General features: G+C 39.0%; 2 protein-coding genes across 5 annotated transcripts in view; both read right to left on the reverse strand.

Moving 5' to 3' along the window:
- Positions 1–7034, reverse strand: part of gapvd1 (GTPase activating protein and VPS9 domains 1) — a 30789-nt gene extending 23755 nt beyond the window's left edge. For all 4 annotated transcript variants that reach the window (XM_024804381.2, XM_024804380.2, XM_024804379.2 and 1 more), the window contains exon 1: positions 6883–7034. The gene's annotated coding sequence lies outside the window, so the exon portion shown is untranslated. The remainder of the gene's footprint in view (positions 1–6882) is intronic.
- A 3055-nt stretch (positions 7035–10089) lies between these two features.
- unm_hu7912 (un-named hu7912) lies at positions 10090–22903 on the reverse strand. The gene is made up of 2 exons (XM_004544174.3): positions 22680–22903; positions 10090–14788 (listed from the first exon to the last, which is right to left on the reverse strand). Exon 2 carries the CDS (start codon positions 14734–14736, stop codon positions 11527–11529), a length of 3210 nt encoding a protein of 1069 aa, XP_004544231.3. The 5' UTR covers positions 14737–14788; positions 22680–22903; the 3' UTR covers positions 10090–11526.
- Between the last annotated feature and the right edge of the window lie 844 nt (positions 22904–23747).

Below are 23747 nucleotides of genomic sequence, written 5' to 3' on the forward strand. Positions count from 1 at the left end.
AAAAATTGTTTAGCATAATGTAGTTACAAACAATATACATGTAACGTAGACATAATGTCAACAACGCGTGTCTGCATAACCTAGATGTGATGTTGTTGTTTGTTTTGAAACCAGCTTTACACATCTAAAAAAATAAAATAAAATAAATTCCCCACTCGCCCTGCAGGCGATCTCTATCCCTTCAAGCTCGGGCCCTCTAACAGATGCCTAGGACTGTGCTCTTTGGACAGAGATCTCAGATGTTGTTCCAGGGATGACACTCCCCCAGTGTGGAGGTCACTGCCCTGAGTGCTCCAATTACCATAGCGACTACTGTTGCCTTCCCCCTCCACAGCTTCCCAAGCTCTTCTCTCAGCCCTTGGTACTTCTCCAGCTTCTCGTGTTCCTTCCTCCTGATGTCGCTATCACTCGGTATAGATACATCTGTCACTAGGGGTGTTTTCCTCTGTTTGTCCACCACTCCTATGTCTTGTTAGTTAGCCATCACCAGTTTGTCTGTATATAAAAGTCCTACAGGATCTTAGCTTGGCAATTCCTGAGGAGTCAGCTGAATGTGAAGAACAAGATCTGGGCAATCAACATGCCTGTGATCAGATACCCCACTGTGATGATAAGCTGGCCAAAGGAGGAGATAGAAGCTACTAGGGGTGGGCGGTATAAACGGTATACGGTAGAAACGATATAAATTTGGCCAACGGTAGAGATTTTGACTATACCGCTCTACCGCGATAGAGCATGTTGATGGTGTCATCAAGCTGCACCTGTTTTGGTCGAAAGCATTACAGCGGCTGCAAACAACATCATCTGCAAATTATGCCGGGCGACAGTAATAGCAAAGAGACGAAGCACTTTTGGAATATGGGGAAAACCAAAAACTGCGTTTCCTCCACTTCCGTACCATTGATTCATTAATGCTGAATTCTCTCGCAGCTGCTCTATTCCCATGTTGTTGCAGTATATTAATGACCAACCTCGTATTGTGGATGGATTATCTCAGTTGTTCTCCTGACTGAAGTTTGGTCCCTTTATAGCATCCTGCCATGCAATTGCATTTGTCCCTAACCACCAGAAACCTTCACGTTAACTTTTATCGAGTGGAAAAAAGTTAGCGTTCATCCTTCAGCTTCACTGTGCTAATGTTATGCTAACGTAACTGTTTTGCTAGCGATCACGTAGGACATCATTATATACCAGCTAGCCCAACTTCAGTAACCCTACAAAAGTCACTGCTGTTTAGCTTTCTGTCTTCATTTATGTTGGAAGTGATAGCAGAGCTGTACGTTTTAATTTTTGATAAAGCAAGTCAAAACATTAAGTGGAAACTAGCGAGCTAACTTCCTGCTAACTTCTAACTCCGTTGAATTTAATAAATTCTGTTTTCATGGATGCCTGGATGTTAAACTTAATTTTTACACCTGGTAGAGCAGCAACGCTCATCATTTTATTAAAGATGAAAGAATTTAGACAGCTTTTAACTCTCAGTGATGCCACATAGGGCTGTGCGATTTGACCAAAATCTCATTTCCCGAAAAAAGAATTCTATCGTCCTGATAGCGATATAAATCACAAAAATGTAACAAGTTCTGTAAATTCTGTGAATCTCGGGCAGCTCGACTTGCATGAAGTGTTTCCAGCTGCGCGTCATGTAGCTGGAGTCGAGTGTTTTAACCGATGCATGAAACGATACATTTTTAGACATAAGTTGTAACAGCCTCAGTTTTCTTTATGAGTATTTATTACACAGGGTGCTGCGGGGAAAAGCCTGTTCTAACGTTTGAGTCTAAGGTCTATTTTTTAGCACCTGGCGGCTCTTTTTTACTTCTCATCCATAAATAATCTGCTCTTTCACGTGATTCAGTTTATTTTGAAAAGTCTCAACAGGATCTTGAGCTTTATTGTGAAAGATTTATGTGGAACATAAACAAGCGGACACACGATGGTGTTACCATCGTTGTTGCTAACCATAACGCATAAAAACAGGCGCTTGTCCGTCCGTAGTGTGGTTATATTAAATATAAGAGAAATAGAGAACTTTAAGAAATTAATATAGCCACTACAGTGTCCATCAAAACGATGAAAAAAATATTGCCGTAAACAGTTTATTTTAAATGAAACGATAAGACGTTTTTATATCGTCATCCGATATATATCGTTATATCGAATAGGGCTGGGCTATATCATACCGTTCACGGTAATACCGGTGTAATTTTGGGCAACGATAGGAAAATGAAATATCGCGATAGAATATGGGTAAAATGCGCATGCGCAGTGCCTTTGTTTACATACGCACATGGCGGCGACGCAGAATGAGAAGAGCGAAAGTGGATCGTTAAATGAAACGGATGAACCAGAATTGGTTTGTAAAAATGCTGCAACTCCAGTGGTGTGGAACTGGTTTAGCTTTTGTCCGTCAGATATACAACAAAGCACTATTTTTGGTAGCGCATGCTAGCGGGCCGTCGTTATTATCGTGTTGTTTGGAAAATACGACATACTTAAAATCAATCCTTTGATTTTTCTGAAAATCGACAGTGCCCCTTATAATCCCGTGTGCCTTTTGACCTCGAAACGATTTTATGTCGTACACGGCACTAAAAAAATCTGTCACATGTTTTAGTACGACTTTGCTAAGCTACGAAGCTGCACAGCTTGATGGATTGTCGGAGCATTACGGCTATCGTAGGCAGGCGCCACACGGAGTGATACGTACTGTGCTTCAACATAATATTACCATATTGTGTGTGTATAACCTCTTTTTAAGTTTTGTGGATATTATACATGGTTATGCTGAGGATATGCCGGCCAATTTCCACTGGAAATGCCTTTTGGTTAAATTGTCAGCAAGGAATTTGCACTATTACATTTTTATATAACTTTAATGTACATAAAAAACAGCTGCTTGTTTAAGTGAAAATACATTGATAGGGTTTTTTGCACTAATAAAGTTGTGGAGTTGTAAAGCATTTTGTCTAGTGTCAATTATATCGTCAGTTATATCGTTATCGCAAATTTTCAAATGTATATTGTGATAAATATTTTTGGTCATATCACCCTGCTCTAATATCGAACAGCCCTAATGCCACAGTGTTCGTTTGACTTTGGGACCTGAAGAAGACGGAGTTTTGGACCCAGATTACTTCGCAAGCAGCCGTAATGTTCCGGCAATCCATCAAGCGGTGCGCCTTCATAGCTTACCAAAGTCGTACTAAAACATTTTTTGACAGATTTCTGCGTGCCGTGTATCACATAAAATCGGTTTCAGGTCAGTAAGCACAACCAGAATTCATACATAAGGCACACTGTTGATTTTTGAGAAAAATTAAAGGATTTTAAGTGTGCCTTATAGTGTGTAAAATACGTTACACAGAAGAAAAGAATATATCGCGATATATATCGTTACCACACATGCTTCTAATTATACCGTGATATGGATATAGGCCATATCGCCCAGCCCTTGAAGCTACTGACATCAACACAAGCTCCTTACAATGCATGGAGGGTTTCACCCCAAGTCTGCCAGCCTGAGTCTGCACATTAAGCAGGAAGAAGAAGACCAAGGAGTAGTCACTGTCAGTACCAATCTCTACTTTCAATCATCTCTCTATTTTCTCTATTAATTAACAAATTGTGTTATTTATAAAATGTCAAATATTAATGATCAGTGTGAACTAAGGCTTCAGATGTTGTGCTTATCAACATAAAGGCTAAAAAAAACAACAACAACAGAAAAACCCACATCAGTCAGCCGTTAAGCTTTGGAAATGACCAAAATGATTAACCAATGATTAGTAAAAAAGGTGCCAATCATTTCCAAACTTTACCATAGTCCAGTGGTTACAGAAAGGCTTATCCATTTTGTGATGTTGAATTTTCCCGTTCCACTACTGATGATACTAATACATTGGAACAACAAATCCCTGGTTGGGTCTTTATTGTACTGTAAACTGCTCTAGATTTTGGACCTTTGTAAATTAACAGATCAGAATAATAAAGACAAAAAAGTCATTTTCTCTCAGTTCAAAAGTCATTTCAGATCTGAACGTAAGTCACTGACAGGTAATTCCCATATGGAAAAGATATATATAAATCTTATAAAGTTTTTATCTGTCTTGTATGAAACTTGTATGAAAAGCATACAAGAGGGAAAACACATATAAGATCCCTTGAAAAATTATATAATGAAACTTGTATGTTTTGTATACTTACTAAAAACATATGATTTACTCATGAAAGTGGCCACTTTCATGAGTAAATCATATGTTTTTATTATTTCTTTTCCATATGGGATTGGCTTACAAGCACACTTATGGCGCACTTCCACTGAGCCGCTCATCTTCTTGAATAAGCACATTCCTCACATATTTGGACAGAAGTGAAAAAGCAACTAGGCTTTTAAGTGTCTAGCAGAGAGGTTTACTGCCATTTGCCACAGCCTCATGTGCATGCGAGCGTCAATACAATCCACAGAGTAGAGCTACCTGGTGAGTCAGTCATGGAGAGCACAGAGGAACTCTAAAGCAGAAGAGAAACCAAACAACAGACACTGAGGGAAGGCTTAATCTTCAACTCTGTAAGCTGCATGTGAGAATAAAAGTCGTGGCAGGACAGCCACTGAAATCTGTTAACATGAGTCACGAGAGGACCGAGTGTTCACTCATAACATCTCTAAACGCCTTAATTTATTATCAATGCCAGGGCAAGTCTAGGGGGAAAAAAAACTTCTGATGGTGCTTATTAAATGAAGGAGGATAATGTGAGCAGAAGTTAAGTAGGTTGTGGTGAAGAAAATACTCAGAGGGGAAAATAGAAGACAGGGAGCAAAAAGCAAACCAAGGAGCTAACTGAAATGACTCATTAGCAAAACTCCATCTTGATAACAATAATAATACAATGCCACACCACAATACAATAAATAAATAAATCTCTCATTGTTCTTGCTTTTTTCTCCAGATTTATTTTTCTCATTCGGTTACACAGATATTATTGATAAATTATTGTCTTAAAAGGGGCTGTATCAAGACACCACCGTTAGCGTGGACAATGTTCTGGGACTTATTCTGCGCTTCCTACTTCTAGTAAATATCTCAGCATCGGAGTAAAGGTGTTTGGATCACAGCCCACTCCACCCACTACATGAGCGCACACACAAACCAACAGAACTGAGTGTTTTTTTTATTTATAGATTTAAAGGATTTCACTTTCCACAAAAGGTATCTGCGGTCCCGAGCAAACATCCTCTTCACACTTCCCTTTCTCAGAATTTCTTACACTGCTCAGCAGGCAGATAGTGTACAGAAAATATGTGAGGCTTACGGGTGACCTTTCTCAGCATTTTTCCTGAACCTCAATCCTTTCTGAAGGAGTAAAAACTAACCGTTCGCTGCAGGTTTGGCCAATTTAACCAGCACACACTTTATTAATGCATCAGGACAAGAACTGATGAAACACGAAATGAAACGGAGCAAGAATAAAAGTAAACATCACCTGAGGGGTGGCTGCAGATCATTGTATTACAACAAATTTATAATAATAATAATAATAATGATTATTATCATCATTATTATTATTATTATTATTATTATTATTATTATTATTATCTGGATTAACTAACAATGACTCCCCACTGCTGCCTGCTTGCTTTACTATTGAGCATTTTGAGCAACAAATTTGAATGGACTGTAGCTGAGGTTTCAGACTGAAAAACTTGAACCTTGGTCAGGCACTTTGTAGTCACAAATACAGAGGAATAAAGTCCTGTTTGCTGAGCCTCAGTCAGATCTGAATCACATTCAATTTTTAGTAAAGACTTAAACTGAAAGTGACTACTGAGGCTATAAACAAAAAAGCATGACGTGATGAGCAATATGGGAGTTATGGGCTTAGATAACTAAGGACGTGGAAACTGTAGCTCTAGTTATTTTACAGGTGCTAAGACTTTACTGCACTGTACTGTACAACAAATACGTGTATGTTTGTGTTGTGATTTTTGTCATTAAGCTTAACCTTGGGGGGGAAAAAATTACAACTTTTTTTAAAGACATAACACACGACAAGGAGCAACGTTTCACATTTTGCAATTGGCAACGAACAGGCTGAATTAAATTTGAGTTAACCGGCTTCATTTTTTGTAATCTACCAGTAATTACTATAATGATAACGGACAAAACCGAGCGATAATTACTTATTGCCAGAAACATGTACCGCTTATTTGAATAGTCGTGTTCAATGACAACATGCTTCTGATATCCTAAGGCCTAACAAGCCTTAACGTTACAAACATCATGTTTGTACCTATGTTTTTACGTTACTTTAGACACCGCACCCACTTTTCTCAGTGAGTGGGTGAAAGCATATCTAACACAAAATCTGAATAAAACATGTACATTTTCTAACTGCCGTGCATTTGTGTGTTTATAGTGTCCTTGATTTGATGCTGTTTCCACTCCTGAGATTTGGCCAAGCAGCCAGCAGATCGAGATGGGTAATGTTAATGCCCGTAAACGCCTGCTCCATTAACTTGTAGTAGATCACCACAAGACGACCCGGGAATCATATCAATTAAACCATATGACCGGTATTTGCCAGCTAAAAGCTATGAAGGAAAGTGGAACAAGGGGCACCCAGGTGTCACACTGCTTCCAGTAAAGACGAACTTGCGAATGCACTGATTTGTGGGACGCGGAAAGAAAGTAGCCCTGTGAACTGGCTAATTTTGTAGTAGCCTGCTAATGTTAACCAAGTTAAACTGGGCTAACGTTTGCGAGCAGGTCAAGCTAATGATGAGCTAGCCCGATAGCTACGTTAGCTTAGCTTTAGGCTGCAAGCTCCTGAGTGGACCAAATGTGAACAACAATACGCGTTACCATAAAATCAGTCACTTACCAAACGTAATTAGTCCGTACTAATTGTTCCCACCTCCTCTAAACACAGCTGATCATAAGATTTCTCGAGTCAGTCAAGTGTTTGTTGGCGGTTAGCGGTCTCACACTGCCTTCTTCATTAGCGAACGCTGCTGTCATTTACTGTCATCACGAGGAGACCTGCGCAACGCGCATGCGCAAAAGGAAGCATTTGGGTCGTTAAAGGGACATTTCACGCTAAAATAGAAAACATGTTTAAACATCAGGTTTCCTGGAAATTAAGGAGGTTTAAACCTTCCTCTTGTGGTACCTTTCCGTTACTATCTCTTATGTTAACTGATCGGTTTTGACCCGTGTCCTAAATCAACCAAAGAATATCCTCAAAACAATGGTTTACCATGCAGTTTGATTGTTAGTTACCTTGTTAGGCTTCCTTATCCATGAAAAGACTGGTTTTAATATTTTTCTTGTAGCTCCCAGGCCCTTTCTTTTTACAGCATATCTCGTTTCCATTCTAAAATTTTTTTTAAAATAAAAGGGTGTTATGTTACCTTACTATCGTTGACAGGTAATGGAACACACACACACACACACACATATATATATATATATATATATATATATATATATATATATATATATATATATATATATATATATATATATATATATATATATATATTAGTTTTAATATTATAAAAAAATATTATAATATTATAAGCGGTATCACAGGTCCTTCCTCACAGCAGCTGCGAGGTTGCAGTCCAGAAAACATATCGAGGACTTGATGTTTTCCTTGTTTTTTCTCAGGGATGCCACTCGCAGGTTTGCTTCTTTAAATCTTCCTGTCGTCTTCAATTCGATGCATAGCTGGTTTTTGCATCACATCCCATTATGTCGTATTTGCCTGAATTGCTGGGCATGTATTGCCAGAAGGAGCATTTCCCATGGAAAGGGGCAAAACATTCATACTGTTATGTCTGGGCCTGGGTTGAATTTCAGTGAAATGAGCCTCGCCCATCCAAGAGATATCACCACTTTTGGATTTGTTTGTTTCAGCAGGAGCAGCTTCAGCAACTGTGACCTCCTCACCAGATTCATCAGTTGTATCCGTGTCCTCTGGTTGATAATTATATCCTTCTTCTTCTCATAAAGAGCTTGGCTTATTGTAGAATTCTTTCTGCATGATGCAAACTTGAAGTCACCAAAATGAGTCGGTCTTACATGTAGATCTCAGTTTGGATGACCTTTTCAGTGAAGCAGTAAGAATAAAAGGGGTTGTTTATTTAGGGAAGGAGACAAAGCGTTAAAGAGAGTAGCTTCTAACTGAGTTAGTGAGCTCACAGTGTGTTTATGACTTTAGCTTTAGCACTACTGTTTTATAATGTTATATCATAACTGGGTCTAAACCAACCCCAACAATAAAAAAGTCATAATTTTCACCAGCGCATTTCATTATATAATTTAGTGTTATTGTTTTACTTTGTTTAAATAGAAATTCTGACAAAGTCAAAAAGCCTTGATACAATAAACAAATTTAAAAGGTACTTTTATGCATTTTATAACCTAAAAATGGGCTGGTCCTGACTATAACACAGGAGGATTTGTATTTAAATAGGCACACATTATATCCCAAATATTTATTTTTTATGCACATATTATGTGTCTCTTTATGGATAACCAAGTGACATTTAAATTGTTTATATATAGTTATATGGAAGCATGGTTATTATCATATTTACATAATATGTTCATCTCTGTAATAAGGTTTTTTTTATGCAGAATACGGAAAATACTTTGGATTAAATCTGTTCGTATCCTTTTTCAAATGTGTATTTAACACGCAACTGATGTTTTGCTTTATTTTATTTGTGAAAGCAAAACTTGATGTACCATTAACGCTGCCGTAAAGCTGTGTATGGGACATGATATGAACACTAGAAAAATATGATGTTGTCATCTAATCAGAGCTGAAACATAGTCGTTTCTCCATAATTTCTCAAAACACAAGTTCATAGTTCTGAACGTGCATTTTCCAAAACAAGTTGTGAATCAAACAACTACAGGTAACCCAAAGAGCTGTAACTCATATGTCACAGAGGCTATTTAAAATAGTAATGTTAAGGATTTATACCTCCAACTTAACTGGACATGTACCATCAGTTGTTCAGAACCTCGTGAAGTATGTTTTACTCCCCACAGCATCAGTACCATTGAATCCTAATATTTTTGTTTTTTTATACACACACCGAATGTCCTTTTATGAATGATGTATCAGTAGTGGTTTACTTGTTGCTGTTTTTTTATTATTATTTTATAATGCTAAGTCAGTGGAGCCTGCAGCTGAACTGTCAGTCCCTTCCCCAGTAGTGCTCCCCTGAATCTGCCCTCTCAAATCCATTATCTCCTAGTTTAACAGAACTTCAGGGCTGCTACCACAAGCGTTAGCATGAAATAAACTGAAATGCATTCAATTAATATGAGAGATCCCACCTGGAGGATGAACTCCTGATGTCTTGCTCTCTACCATCGACACTCCTTCACATTGCCATTTCCCCCAAGACCTGCAGATGTCACTGTCGAGATGTTTAGATCAGAATGTACACTTTCCCAAAAAATAAGTGAAATTTTATTTTAATAAAACAAAACAAAATCTCTGGGGAATGTTTCCAGCACCTCGTTCAGTCTATGCCATGACTTATTAAGGCAAAAGGGGGTACAACCTAGTAATTAATAGGTCACTATTGTACCTAATGATGTGAATGAATGTATGCATATAGAATTTTTACCCATACTTAAAGTTTATCTGGTTGACATGTGCATAACCATTGTAATTAATGATACCCGAGGCCTTTAAATGGTATTCAATTTCATACTTGCTCATATTCCATGTGTGAGCCACCACTGGACAAAAGAGTGATGAGTTTCCTACACTGCCTTTTGTACTGTATGTCATGTATGTGTATTAAGTATTAGTTTATCAGCACCAAAGCTGACTTAGATGTCACGTGACAAAGGTGAGAGCATCACCTTTTAAATTTAAAGTCATTTTATGAAAGTTTGACCTTACTTGACCTTGAAAGAGGTCAGAGGTCAAATGTGATATATTTTACTTTTTATAAGTTGCCAATACCAACTTTGTATTTCGACCAATACATGCATTGCTCCACAAGGTGGAGCTCTAATAATATAAAAAGGAGACAACATGACAAGAACTGTATTTATTTAATCTTGTGCCTTTATATAAAGTAGCCCATGAAGAAAAATTCAAAGCCATGAGGTCACTCATTTACTTCCATTTATTATAGATTCATATATATATTTATATATACGTGTGTTATAAACATCACAAAATAGAAACTTGAGGAAGGTCTTGCACAAAGATATAATCAAGTAAAAGGGCAACCTTAGATTAGTCAACAATGGCATTGGAAGCAGGCTTATCATCTGGGGTCAGTGCTGCAGCGCTGTTAGGAACATTCTTATCTCGTAATTTGTGTAAGTGCAAATAGTCTTTGCAGCTCTTGGCTCAAAGGAATTATTAAGTGTTTATAATAAAATAGGATTTTACAATATAGATGTTAAGGTTGCTCTTTTATTGCATATGATTTAATTAGGAACATACTGTGGTATTAGTTACAATAAGGTCTCAAGTTCATGATGTTCAAATGATCTAATATTCAATATATATACCTCTTACATTTCTATGCATCAAATGGTATCTTGTTAACATAATAAATTTAATCATAAGCAATATCAATATTAAAATACCTTAAATATAAATAACATGCTTTGAGCAAAAATAATTATTCATTTACACTGGTAGTTTAAACAACCTAATTCTACAGCTCTAAACCCTTTAGAAATAGCTAACCCTATACATTGCTTTGTGTCAAATGCATTTTTTTTTGTTTTCGACTGAAGGCCACTTTCAAACAAAGCAATTTATACAAGAATGACATCAAGTCTTTTCACAAGATGAAATAAGTTCCAACTAAATCGTGAATGGAGTGGGAAAACAACCGGCGGTCTGATTGTACTCCTTTATCTATGAAACAATGACTAATATAATTTTTTTTTAAAAACCACACATCTACAGCATATCAAGGAAATAATACTTAAATACTAATAAACAACAGTTGTAATCTTACAACCACTGTAACAAGATATAAATATATGATTTAGCATTTGTTGGAGAAATTAATAGTGGATGACTGTTACAATATGAAACCTGGCTTTGCACACTATTATGTGTAGGCAATGAAATGTGCACTTAATAAATACTGTGTGCTTCATAAATTGTCTGCAGAGACTGCACAATCATACATGTTCACATCTTAAACACCTGGATAACTGGAGAGCTTGCCTAGTCTACATGCAGGCTATTAACTGTTTAACTGTTCTGTGGGCAACGGGATCAAAACAAGCCAAAAACAACATGTCACAAGTGTGTGTGTTTATGCGTGTGAGTTTTGTGTATCTGTGGCAACAGACAGAAGTGAGAGATAGATAGATGATAGAGAGAGAGAGCGAGAGAGAGAGAGCGGCTGGTCACATACTGTATATACATCTATTTCCAAATCAATATTTAGTTTGCTAAATCACACAATTTATTTCCAGTATATACATTTAGCTGACATCATTATCGTTACTAATTAGTGCTATGCTATATGATATCATCCAAGAGATGGGGGGTGCCCACCCAGTCTAATGTTCTTGGCTCGGATGCTGCCATGATCATGCACATAAACTGTTTCCCTGTTCTCTTATCTATTGGGTATATAGTAGTAGGAGTAAACCTTTTGTTGCTTTCCACAAACTCACACAGCTGATTATAGATTTTGGGGTACTCATGGCGAAGGAAAACTCCTCTGGTCCTGAGCTCACGCTGGATATTGACAAAGCAGACCTCTCGAGCTTTTCTTCCCTCCTCCCCCTCCTTGTCAATGTCTGGTGTGCCCGGAGGGGGAGTGAGGATGAGCGTTTCCATTTCGCTATCCTTCTTGAGTACCTTTTTGTCAGGGCTTGAGGAGGCTAAGGACACCTTTGCATATTTTCGAACTGTTGGTGTTTGGACCCTTGGCGAAGGTCTGTTAGGCACTAGTTCACCAACAGCGATGGATACATTCAAAAGGAAACATTCATTGGGGTCATACTCATGACCTGCTTGCTGCAGTTCCTTGCAGTACTCTCCTAGGTTGTCCTTGAAGCCATCCAGCTCTCTGAGAGATAAGTATGTGGGAGACATGAGGAGGCTCTCAAGCCCAACTTGCAGGAAGTTGTCAGCTGTCTCTGGATTAGCAAAACCCAGAAAGAGGACGCCTCTGCCTCTGGAGAGATAGCCAGCTTTAGCAACTCGTGAGAAGGCTTTGTGGATCTCTGTATTCTCTCTGCAAAACTTAAGAGTGTGTCGACACACACTACTGACACGACCATACAGGCACGTCTCTTTGTGGATCTCCCAGTCGTCCCGGCGACAATTTCGTGAGCAGTAGAAGGTGTAGCAACTGTGACAAGACTTGAAATACAGGCAGGCGTTGAACATATTCTCAATCCGGCTGCATTTCTTATTAGCACACACCATAGTGTCATCTTCATCAGTGCTGTGGTCTGGAGAGCACTCTTCTGCACTTCTTTGTAAAGCATCACACCCACTATCGGGGTCTTTGATGGTGTCGGGGCTGGATTTGGAGGAGGGGAGCTGGGTGTTCAGACATCCTAAGTTCTCGTGCCCAGACAAACCCCTGTCTTTCTCATCATCTTCAGTGATTAGCTGTTTTAGCTGGTCTAAAAGGTCTTCACTGGACTTTCTGCTAGTTGGTGGTTTGTAGTCAACGACCAAATCAGCTAAGAGTTCATCCAGCTGCTCTAGGCTCTGCTGCAGGGAGAAGTTGTTATGTTTCCTATCTTTGGTAATGTCTGTTGCATTAGATGGCTGCTTCGGATGAGCTTCTCTGGGAGATGGTGTTTTTTCATCATCCAGTGTATCCCAGCTAACAGAGTGGACATCACGTCGCCGGCTGTTGCCTGCACATAGGTCATTGTCAGTTATGGTGATCTCTGGAGTTACAAACCAATGTCCACTCTTGCTATTCTTCCACGGATTGCTTGAACCCCTCTCTAGAGAGTTTTCAGACAGTGACAGGGCAGCGTAGCGTCTCGGTGAACTTGATAGGTTAAGAATGACAGGTTGAGATGTAACATCAGAGGATGTGCCGTTCCTTGCTTGGTAAAACAAATTTTCATAACTTCGTCCACGTGGCACTGACTGGTCTCTGTCATGACGTGGATAGAGAATATTGTCCCAAGACTTTGAATGGTTTTTGATTTCTGCTCCAAGGCGACTTGTCTCTGTACAGCTATTGGGAAACCACGGGGGTATGCTGGAGTCTTGTCTTACTCTTGGTGGCGTGTGCTGAGAGGACTGATTAGAGTAACCAGATATGCTTGAGCGATACCAGTCATCTGAAAAGGCCTGAGACATTCGAGGGCGTCGACGACCCTCTGTATGGTATGGCCTTGATGAAAAGTACTGCTCCATAGGAGAGCTAAATGGTTTGGAGTAAACAAACCTTGAGTTATTCATATGATACGGATTGAAGCGGTTGTCCTCACCATAGTAAGATCTAGACAGTGGAGTTTGAGAAAAGTATGAACTTGCCTCACTTGTGGAGTAAGGCCTGCCGTATACAGAATGTGCAGGCTCTCTAGGAAAGTTGTCTGCGTAATACGACCTGACAGGAAGGGTGTGAACCCATCGAGTCCTTGGATCGTACTGACTGGTCACTGTACTACCATGACTGGTTAGACTGGACCGATCATCCTGAAAGTAAGCTCTAGAGTAGGGATGCACTGGATAACGGACTGCATCCTCGGTATAGAAAAACTTGGTTGGTATGTTAGGATTTGAGTAAGCTCTTTGTTCTTGAGTCAGATATGGTGCTGTTGGTGATGGCATTCTGTGCATGTCTAGATGCTGGTAAGAGATAGGAGACATACTGGTAGTGTAATGGTACCCCTGTCTAAAATCTCCACTATAGCACTCACTTGGAGTAGGCGTTGGTGAGGAGACCATCTGTCGAGGCACATACAAACCTCTGCTGCTACTGGCCTGAGAGTATCTCTGCCAAAGGTGGTCAGGACGCACACTGGGAACCTGCCTTGATGTGTGCTGCAGTACAGCAGCATCTGGCTTGATGTCCACACGGCACCTAACATGAGGGGTTACAGCAGGTTTATCTGACTTGTCCTCCTCAAAACAGTCTGATACATAGAGGGGGGCATGAGGCTGCAGTTTGATAGGATGCACCTCATTCAAAAAAGGCCTGTTTGATGAGTAGGAATCTCGCACTGTTTCAGAAGTCCTCAAGGTATCTGATGCAGCCTGAGCTGCATCCCTCCCCTTCCTGGTCCCTGGGGGAGACACTGAAATGGGTACAGGAGTGAGAGTAGCCTTAATCCTGGGAGCACTTTTAGACCTGGATCTCTTTTTTGAATCTGACCACGTAAGATTGCTGGTTTTGTCTTGGGTGCTGTGCTGCTGAAACTGCCTGGTGTTAAACAGATCTGGAGATGAAAAGCGAAGATGTCCCGGTTGATCCAATCCATTCCACGCAAGATCTTTATTTAATGTCTGATGCTCGGGCCTTTTGTAAGGATACTCCATCGAGGAAGAGAGGGTCTGTGGGTCATCCAGTGACTCAATGAAGTCAAAACTACGGCAGTGTCTTTTGTTGATGATTTCTGATTTATCAATCATTTTCAAGTCACATTGCTGGTTGGAGTGTAGAGAAATGGAGGGGTCAGTGATGGGATTTAGATTTATGTCCTGATACAGAGTTGATGCCAGTATATCAGGGGGATGTGTCCGAGTCATCTTAAAGAAACTTCAATGATCTCCATTCAGTGTGATTCAAGATCAACACAGCCTGGGGAAAGAAAAGAGATGGAGCATAATCAGCGTTATTGTTTTCTCTGCCATAGGAAGGCTTACGCACCCATGTTGGCGGTTGCTGGTCTCAACCCATCCAAAAGTGTGCTTTGCCAAACCAATCAAAAGTTTATTATAAAAAGAAAAAACAAACTTTTTTAGCCAATGACAAAATACAACTGTTTCTAACTTCTGATTGGATGGACAGCCTACAGCCCACCTCAAAAGTTGCCCACTACCCGCTTCCTTTTCTCATCTGATCTCATATAATGGGAAATAAATGAAAATGTAAAAACTAAAGAAGAGATGTTATGACTTTTAATATTGCATAATTTGCTTCCAAGAGGACACTCTGCAACTTACCTGATGGCAACATGTTTGGAACACCACAAAAACAACAATCAGCTGATCCAAGCAGAGTCGGGCAGAGTGTAAACAACTAATCCATGCCTTGCTGTGACATTAAAACGAGGTCATTTTTAAACTGCAATGTCATATTATCTTAGTAAGACCTTATAAATAACTACACATAAAAATGCTAGTGAAATCTGTTGATGTTTTGTGGGTCTGAAAGGACAAAAACATTTCCTTTCAGATTTTTAAATCCTCAAATATCAGAATTGGTCTTAAAAATCCCTCAGTCAGGCTCTATTTAGAAAAACAAAGGTTGACTTCGGTTAGCATTGCTGCTATACCAAATGTGCCGACAGTGTCAACGCCAAGAATGATGAGAATTTTTCTAAAGAGTGGTGAACAGACCACTCATGAATTGAGACTTTTTAAGTGTCTTCAACATATTACAGTACTGTTCTAGAAACAGTGTATAGTATATTGTATTGGTGCCACAAAGTTAGGAAGAATCAGTCCACAAAATCTGGATCCATTCTTCCAAACTTTGTCACAAGAGGAGATTATTTAGGTTATTTAATGCTTTAATTGTGGAGTTGTATTTTTTAAATTGTTATTATTTCTTTTATGGTGACATTAAAATGTTATGTACTCTACGTGTTTGACTAAAGAATGAGCCTATATGACTAAAAGTAAATAAAGGCTCCCACCTATGCAAAAATAATGAATAATCATAATTCTAGGGCATACCATCAAACTGCTAGCTTGATATAGTAGGTCTTCAACTAGCTGAGAAGTTGGGAAGTAATGCACTAGCTTCTAACAACGGAAAGTTTGTTTATTCTCAACTTGCACATTTTCACTCTCTTTCTGTGTAAACCATGTTGGAAAAGTAAAGGTCAACATGCTGAGCTTCAGGAGTGAGGAGCAACCCCATAGCTAACAGCAGTGTAGTTTACAAAGCTCTTATTTAATAGTGTTAATGTAGTTATCAAATGCCAATATCTCACTGAGGGCTAATGAAGGTGAACTGCCTTACACTCCCACTTGTGGCCTACTGCACGTGATGCCTTCTTGCCCCACAGTGGCTCCACTTTACCATTAAAGGCTTGCAGCATGCTGCCTTCTGCTGCAGCTAATTAAGAAGGCAGTTTTGAGGGACAAGCCCTATTTTTTAAGACTGAACAAGTGTCTCTGAGAGCAGAATTATCCCTCAGAATATGCACTATGCAAATACATTTCACCAGTCCCAGGGGCAATATATAACAGAAGCAGAGCAGGCTCTGACCACCTGCAACAATGATATTGTTAGTCTTAGAACCAAAGTGGGACATTTGATTAAAGAAAAAATATAAACGAGGAGTCCAGAGCATGAATAATTAGCATCACGCGATTTTTAGGTTCCCAGACTACGATCCAGCTTCCACATCCACTGATGACCACGGATAAATTTACTAAAATATAACCATCTATGTCGTTCCTCTTACACACTAAAGCATAGTCAATACAACAAACAGTTTAGAGAGCACTACAAAGATGTCACTTTTCTACCTACTCAGATCTGCCTCAGACTTTAATTTGCCTTCATCCCACTCATTTTGTTATTTCCAAAATAGACATTGCGCATTCTCACTTTCCCCTTGTTATCCTGCCCACTAACTGGAAATGGGCTGACCTTCCTAAAATTCTGCGTTACTCATATCAAGGGTAGATATGAACTCGTGACTCTTGATGTTAATAATGCTGCCAAAATTAGAACTGCTGAGGAGCATGAGTTCAGGGCAGATTTTACAGATGATGTGAGAAATGACACTGGGCACAGAATAAACCCAAGTACACCTCACAAAGGGTTTCAACTTATATATATATATTATATTATATATATGTTTATAATGCATATAGTTTGCTTTTCAAAACCTTGATTTATCCAAATATCACAGATCAATGTGAAAGATGAGATTATTCTTTTTTGTAATTTTAATTATACATATATATATATAAACTTCACAAACTCTGTAATCATAGTTTGGTTGTTGGCGATGCATATAAGAATTAACCCTTTAATAGTTACATTTCAGGTCTCTAATATTAGCTATATAAACCTTTACTTGGTGTAGTATTTTATATTTTATATAGAAATCTTGTTGTAACTTACAGATGTTATATCTTTTCTAAAAATGGAAAAGCCACAATTTCAACTTTGGTAATATTTTTCCATAAATGGAATTCTTTCATAAACTATTTCATCTTCTTTGATATCTTTCAGTTGCATCTTACTCAAATTCCTTCATGTTTATGAATGTAAAGAATCATTTTTTGAGTGAACCATAACCCCTAATCATCCTCCTCCCCATCACTATAAAAAGCCAAAATTCAGAATTGTTATTATTTGTCCCAACCTCATTGAGCTTGTATTTTTAGAAAAACGAGGAAAAAACATCAAGTTTATGAATAGTGCAATCAGCTGAATATCTCAAGTTTTAAATAAAAAAAAACTTCAGATACCGATGTGTAACTGTGGTAACTGCATATGTGTAGACGTTAGCTCTGAAGGCTTGGGAGTAGTGATGCTGAATGCCATAACATTTAAAATCTGCCAGTAGCTCCAATCTCGCCAAGAAAACGGCAAACTGGTCCAAGAAACAAAAAAAATCCAAATTGCTGTAAATATGTGAATTTCTGTCAGAGCCTGCAATCTCTGGGCCTCCATGAAATAATTAGGAATTAGTTCAGTTTAAAAACAGACCACTCAACTCAGTCAACGGTCCAGAGGAGAGGTTTACAAGTCACTTTTATATGTAAACTGATTTTTTACATGACTATACATTTAGAAGGGCAACCTAAGGAGCTTGGAAAGAAAGGTAACTGGACTCCTTTAAGTTTCTCGAAAACTTTTCACCTCTCATCCGAGAAGCTTATTCAGTTCTAAGACTAAATGGTGGAGAGTCCCGGGTATTTAAGCCCTCGTGGGAGTCGTGGCAGACAGCAACTGTCTGGCACATACAATCCAGTTTTGAGATCCCTTCCCGCCTTAACGCCCATTTGATCTTAGAACTGAAGAAGCGTCTTGGAGGAGAGGTGAAACATCTTTAAGAAACTTAAAGAAGTCCAGTCCAAGGTCCTTAGATCAGTGTTTCCCAACCTTTTGGAGCCACGGCACATTTTTCACATTAGAGAAATCACGCGGCACTACACCAAACAACAAGGTCACAAAAAGCAGATTGATCATTTTTCCCTGCGCACCAGGTATAGAGGAATTGGCTTGGTTTGTCCCCAGCACTACTCATGCTAGGGCTTTCATCTGGGTTGGAATTTTCTCCAGGACGCAGGTCAGATAGACTACTTTTTCTTTCCAAATATTTACCTATTAATATTACGCGCTGTGTCATCTCACAGCATGACTATTATTAGAGAGGGTAGTTGTACTGCCCTCTATTGGAAGAGAATGTAATTGTTCTGCACGTTACGCCGATCGCTTAGAGTACTAATCAGGTGGAACCAGGAAATGTTCCACCATCTTCCACCTAATCATTTCTCACGGCATACCTATGTGCCACAGCACAGTAGTTGGAAAACACTGCCTTAGATTACCATGACCTGGACTGAACCTACACAGACATTTTAAAAGGCTACGAAATCTAAAACGTGTTCATCTACTGGAATTATAATCATCATTTTCAGTAATTTGTAATAGCTTAGTAGTTGTATTTTTCATTTTATAGAATATATTATTTGTTTCCTATACATAGAAAATGTTTTGGTGTTGTTGTCCAAGTCATGGTAAAAGAACTACTGTATATCTAACTGTATATCATTCTTTTAGGGCATTGTATGAATATTAAAAAGATGAACTTTAGATGCAAGCTACAGCTGACAGATGCGGTTCCTAGCATGGTACTAAACGAAAAGGTCCTGCTGAATGAGTGGGTTGCATTCATAATACAAGCAATTTAATCACACCAAACAGACCTCGAGGTTTGTTTAAGCCTTAAAGGGATTTTCTTAGTTTAAATATATGGGTGGCTCCATGCGTGCAAATCGTCTTCAGTCAGAAACTCTGGAGAAGACTTTGGTATGGCTTATATCCTCTGCTGGCTAAGAACTCTACCTCCAGCTCAGTCTGGCGGCTGCTGTTGCCCTCACAGCCCCTCATCAGACTGCAGATGCTGAGAGAGTGTTATCAGCACTAATGTTGAATTACAGTTTGACAGATGAATGAAGCTATAACATCTATAATATAAACCCTGTGGTGGTCTGGTCTATTTGACAGTCTGTTAAGCTGAGAAATAAACAATCCTTTCCCAGAATGAAGAATTCCTTTAAAATCTGTTTTATTTTTACTTGACGAAATCTTCACATACATTTTTAAATAAATCTAGGAATTCCCTCCCTTTGTCCTTCATGTTTTTTTTTCATTTTCAAACGAGTTGAAGTAAACAATAATTTTAAAAGGTAAGTCTGTTTATGTGTTTTATTTGTGCAAATTAAGATAATCCAGATTAAATGTCCTTTGAAATGTTAATTGTAAAGGACAAAATGCTAAATTAGCAAACTGAGTTTCTTACTATACTGCATTTTAGATATTTTAAATACATAAAATGTTTATATATTTTCCAAGTAAATCTAAGGAATTAGGGCTGTTCGATATAACGATATATATCGGATGACGATATAAAAACGTCTATCGTTTCATTTTACGCTATCGTTTGTTTCGTGGTGTCGCAAAATAAACTGTTTACGGCAATATTTTTTCACGGTTTTGATGGTCACTGTAGTGGCTATATTAATTTCTTAAAGTTCTCTCTTTCTCTTATTTTTAATATAACCACACTACGGACGGACAAGCGCCTGTTTTACGACAACGACGGTAACACCATCACGTGTCCGCTTGTTTATTTTCCACATAAACCTTTCACAATAAAGCTCAAGATCCTGTTGAGACTTTTCAAAATAAACTGAACCACGTGAAAGAGTATGCAGAGTGTTTACGGATGAGAAGAAAAAAAAAGAGCCGTCAGGTGCTAAAAAATAAACCTTAGACTCAAACGTTAGAACAGGCTTTCCCCCGCAACACTTCACGCAAGTCGAGCTGCCCGAGATTCACAGAGTTTACAGAAAATTTTTAATTTTTGTGATTTATATCGTTATCGGACGATAGATGTCTTATATTGGGATATGAGATTTTGGTCATATCGCACAGCCCTATAAGGAACTACTTCCAATATGTGTAAGGGTGAGTAGATATAAATGTAACATAAGCTTAAAAGACTAACCCAATTAGAAAATTTCAGGCCAACAGCCACAACTTAAAGCTCACTGATTACTAAGATTACTGAAATATAAATGAAATACAGCAATGTACATGCTTATGTCGCCTTTCTGTAGCAAGTATTACGTTAGCATAACTATGTAAAGAAAGCTGCTCTGAATATTTTCCAATAAATAACAGACAACTTTGACGAATCTCTGATTAAAGAACAACCAAAACATTTTGTTGTTTTTGTTTATTTGGGGGTTTTTTTAAGGCCTCTGGAGAGTATTATGGACAAAATGTTCCAACAATGGGTTTTTATGTGTCACACACACACACGGGCTTTCTTGTTGGCACTCACCCACAAGCCAACCCTGAGTTACCATCTGTTCATCATGACGAGAGAGGCCTGACCAGCCATCTCTGTCATGTCTCCACAACACACCTAAATATCACGTCTGTTCACAACAAACCCCGACACACACGCGAACGCATACACCGCTATTCACTGATTTTCATGGTTTGTTGCGTTCATTGTCACATTGTAAAGCACAAATATGAATATTTTTCTACTTTTAATATGCAGGAATAGCTATAGTTATATATACTAATTAAAATAGGGTTTCTCAGATTTACAGACAGGAAAATCCAGTGGTTAACAGACAACAACAACCAATCACAGACATTTAGGGGTTTAGTTAAATATTTCATTATGTTTGACCATATGAAGCCATTTGTAGTAAAAACTACTGCACCTAGTGTGATTACTATAACAGTAAAACATGTTTTGTAATGTTGAGAAAAGCTTTGTTCTTCTTTACATAGCGGGTTAGATAGTACCACGCGATCTCTTCCGGCATGACTGGGACCACTGTCTTGAATGCTGAATGTCAGTGTAACACAACTGCGATTGTCAGACTAGCTCTTGTTTTAATTTATTACAAATAAATTACCAATGTCCTATTAATGATAAATCTAGAAATGATTTTTTCCTATTTAGTGCCACTAAATAGGAAAAAATGTTGAACCTAGCTTCCAATCTTTCTATCCTTAAAAATCTAAATAAATACTTTTAAGGAGGGGCTTGCAAAAACTAAGGCCTTGTTGAGCTCTAGGTTTTATTATTATAGCACTGTTATTATCATTATTATTAACATTTAGTGAGCATTCCAATGCCCAAATTTGACTCAAACAAGGACACAGCTTTAATCCTTTAATGGGTATGGATGAACAGTGCTCATCAAATTATGTCGTTTCCCGATATTGGTAAAACAGCCTTACAAAACTGATCCCCAAAGTAATGCTAGAGCATTCAACTGCACAGGAGATGCAAAAGAAAATTTAAAAAGAAATTGTGCTGCATATAATTTTGAAGGTTGACAGTAACTTTAGGTCTCTCGCTGACACATCTGTTAACCAGAATATTGCTTCCAAATCGCACTGATCCAGGAGGAAAGAGGGAAGATTTGTGTTTTGGAATTTCAGGATGGGACAGGACATCTTGACTCAGTGAATCCACAAATTCCTTCCTCTGTCTTCACGGACTAAGCTTTCTCCTTAATAGAGAGACTCCACTTTAGCACAAGTAGAAAAACCACATGCCACATACTGTCTCCATGGCTACGGCACACAGCAAAGAATCCATTAAATGCTCCTGCAGTTGCACACTGAGAGCAAAATCTCAGCCTGAGGAGAAAAAAACATCAACTGATAATCGATGCAAACATGCGTGTGAGCAGATCGACCTGTGCTACTTGATTTTAAAGGATGTAACAGTAATTTTACATAACAGCCTATTCATAGAGCCAAAGGCTGTACTGCATGGTATTAGGCTTTACGTTTCTTATATAAAGCTAAATGTTCTGTATGCAGTCCAGAATTAATCTGAGATCAAATCCATTTGTTTGCCATATTAAAGAGTAACAAAAAGCAACTTTAAAGACTGCATTCTTTCCTTTTCTATCACAATCGTGCTGCAAATTTTCCTGAAACCTCCCGCGCCCAAACCCAAAGCAAGACGCATTGAGCCTCGAAGCCTTACCAAACATTTGCTCTGATACACTCGGGCAAATCTTTTTATTTTGGTGCGGCACGGACGGCCCTCCATCCTTTGTGGCTGACCTAACGCCTTTGAGTCCGGAATGACATCATTAAAAAGAAATAAAACATAAATACTGAAGCAGCCACGGGGTTCAAATCAGGACGGAGCCCACGGAGAAGGCTAAAGAGGGGGAGTTCGAACAAGTTTGTTGCGGTAAATGTTTCGAGAGTAAACGACGGGCCTTCTTACCGTCTCGCCAGTGAGTACATGGCATGCGGTGGACATGGCGAAGCGGCAGCCTTGCTCTCCGTGTGGGTACGGCGTTAGCCCCGCTGCACCTGCTGTGCGCCTGCCGGAGCCCGACACCTGTCCTTCATGCCCATTTCACATGTTGTGCGCTTCACCCCGCGATGCTTCTGTGTGTATGTGCGTTTGCCAGTGATGGAGGAGGTGGTGTGTCTGAGCCTGCGCTTGTGCGCGTGCCTCTGGGGGCGTGGTTGTGCGTGTTTTTGTGAGGAAGGGAGGGGTGGTGCTGAGGGAGCTGGGGGCATGTGGCAGTTCGAGCCTCGGAGCAGCACCGCGGTGTCGCTGCGTATCTGAGTCCCTTAAAGGCCTTTGCAGGGGCATTTCCGGGGGTTTCTGCGCTCTGCAGTCACTGATGCTCATCGTGGAGGGAAAGCAGAGATGACAGCTACATTTGTACAGTTTTCAGACGTAGTTTAAGATCAACTTGGATTTCCCGTGGTTCTTGACGTAACTTCTGTTGCTCCTCTCATATTGATGGTCATGAGGTAGAGAAAAAATAGTCCTGTAATTGGGACAACTGACTTTTTTATTTCTTTCTTAATCGCCTTGTTGTTTAGGGAAAATAGTGGAAAAACGTCCCCTGTAATTTTTTAAACCCCAAGGTGACATTTTCAGACAGCTTTCAGGTATTCAGTCCGTTAGAATGTATGGTACAGGGTGGCATCAGGTAATAGCATTTGACCGGCCTTATTCTGCAAATGTCAACCCTGTGGATGTGAAAAACCGCATTTCTATAAAGTCACAAATCCTCTAATTAAAAATTATTGCAGCCTAGTTTCTCCTTTATTATCTGAAGTTTCTTGGCAATGCCTTGATTCAGTCAAATGTCCCCTATTGATTTTAGATCTTTGCTGTTGCAGGCATCCGCTCTGCTTTTAATATTAGACTTAAAACTTTCCTTTTTGATAAATCGTATAATGAGGGCTGGTCAATGGTCAATGGTAACTTTATTGTCCCTGACGGGAAATTGATTCGCAGTATGTCAAAACAAACAACAAACATACAACCAAC

Source organism: Maylandia zebra, linkage group LG12 (assembly GCF_041146795.1).
Source record: "Maylandia zebra isolate NMK-2024a linkage group LG12, Mzebra_GT3a, whole genome shotgun sequence".
Taxonomy (NCBI): Eukaryota; Metazoa; Chordata; class Actinopteri; order Cichliformes; family Cichlidae; genus Maylandia; species Maylandia zebra.

Bases quoted from the DNA above. Each gene is read 5' to 3' on its own strand.
- unm_hu7912 (XM_004544174.3), bottom strand. From the start codon at position 14,736: ATGACTCGGACACATCCCCCTGATATACTGGCATCAACTCTGTATCAG.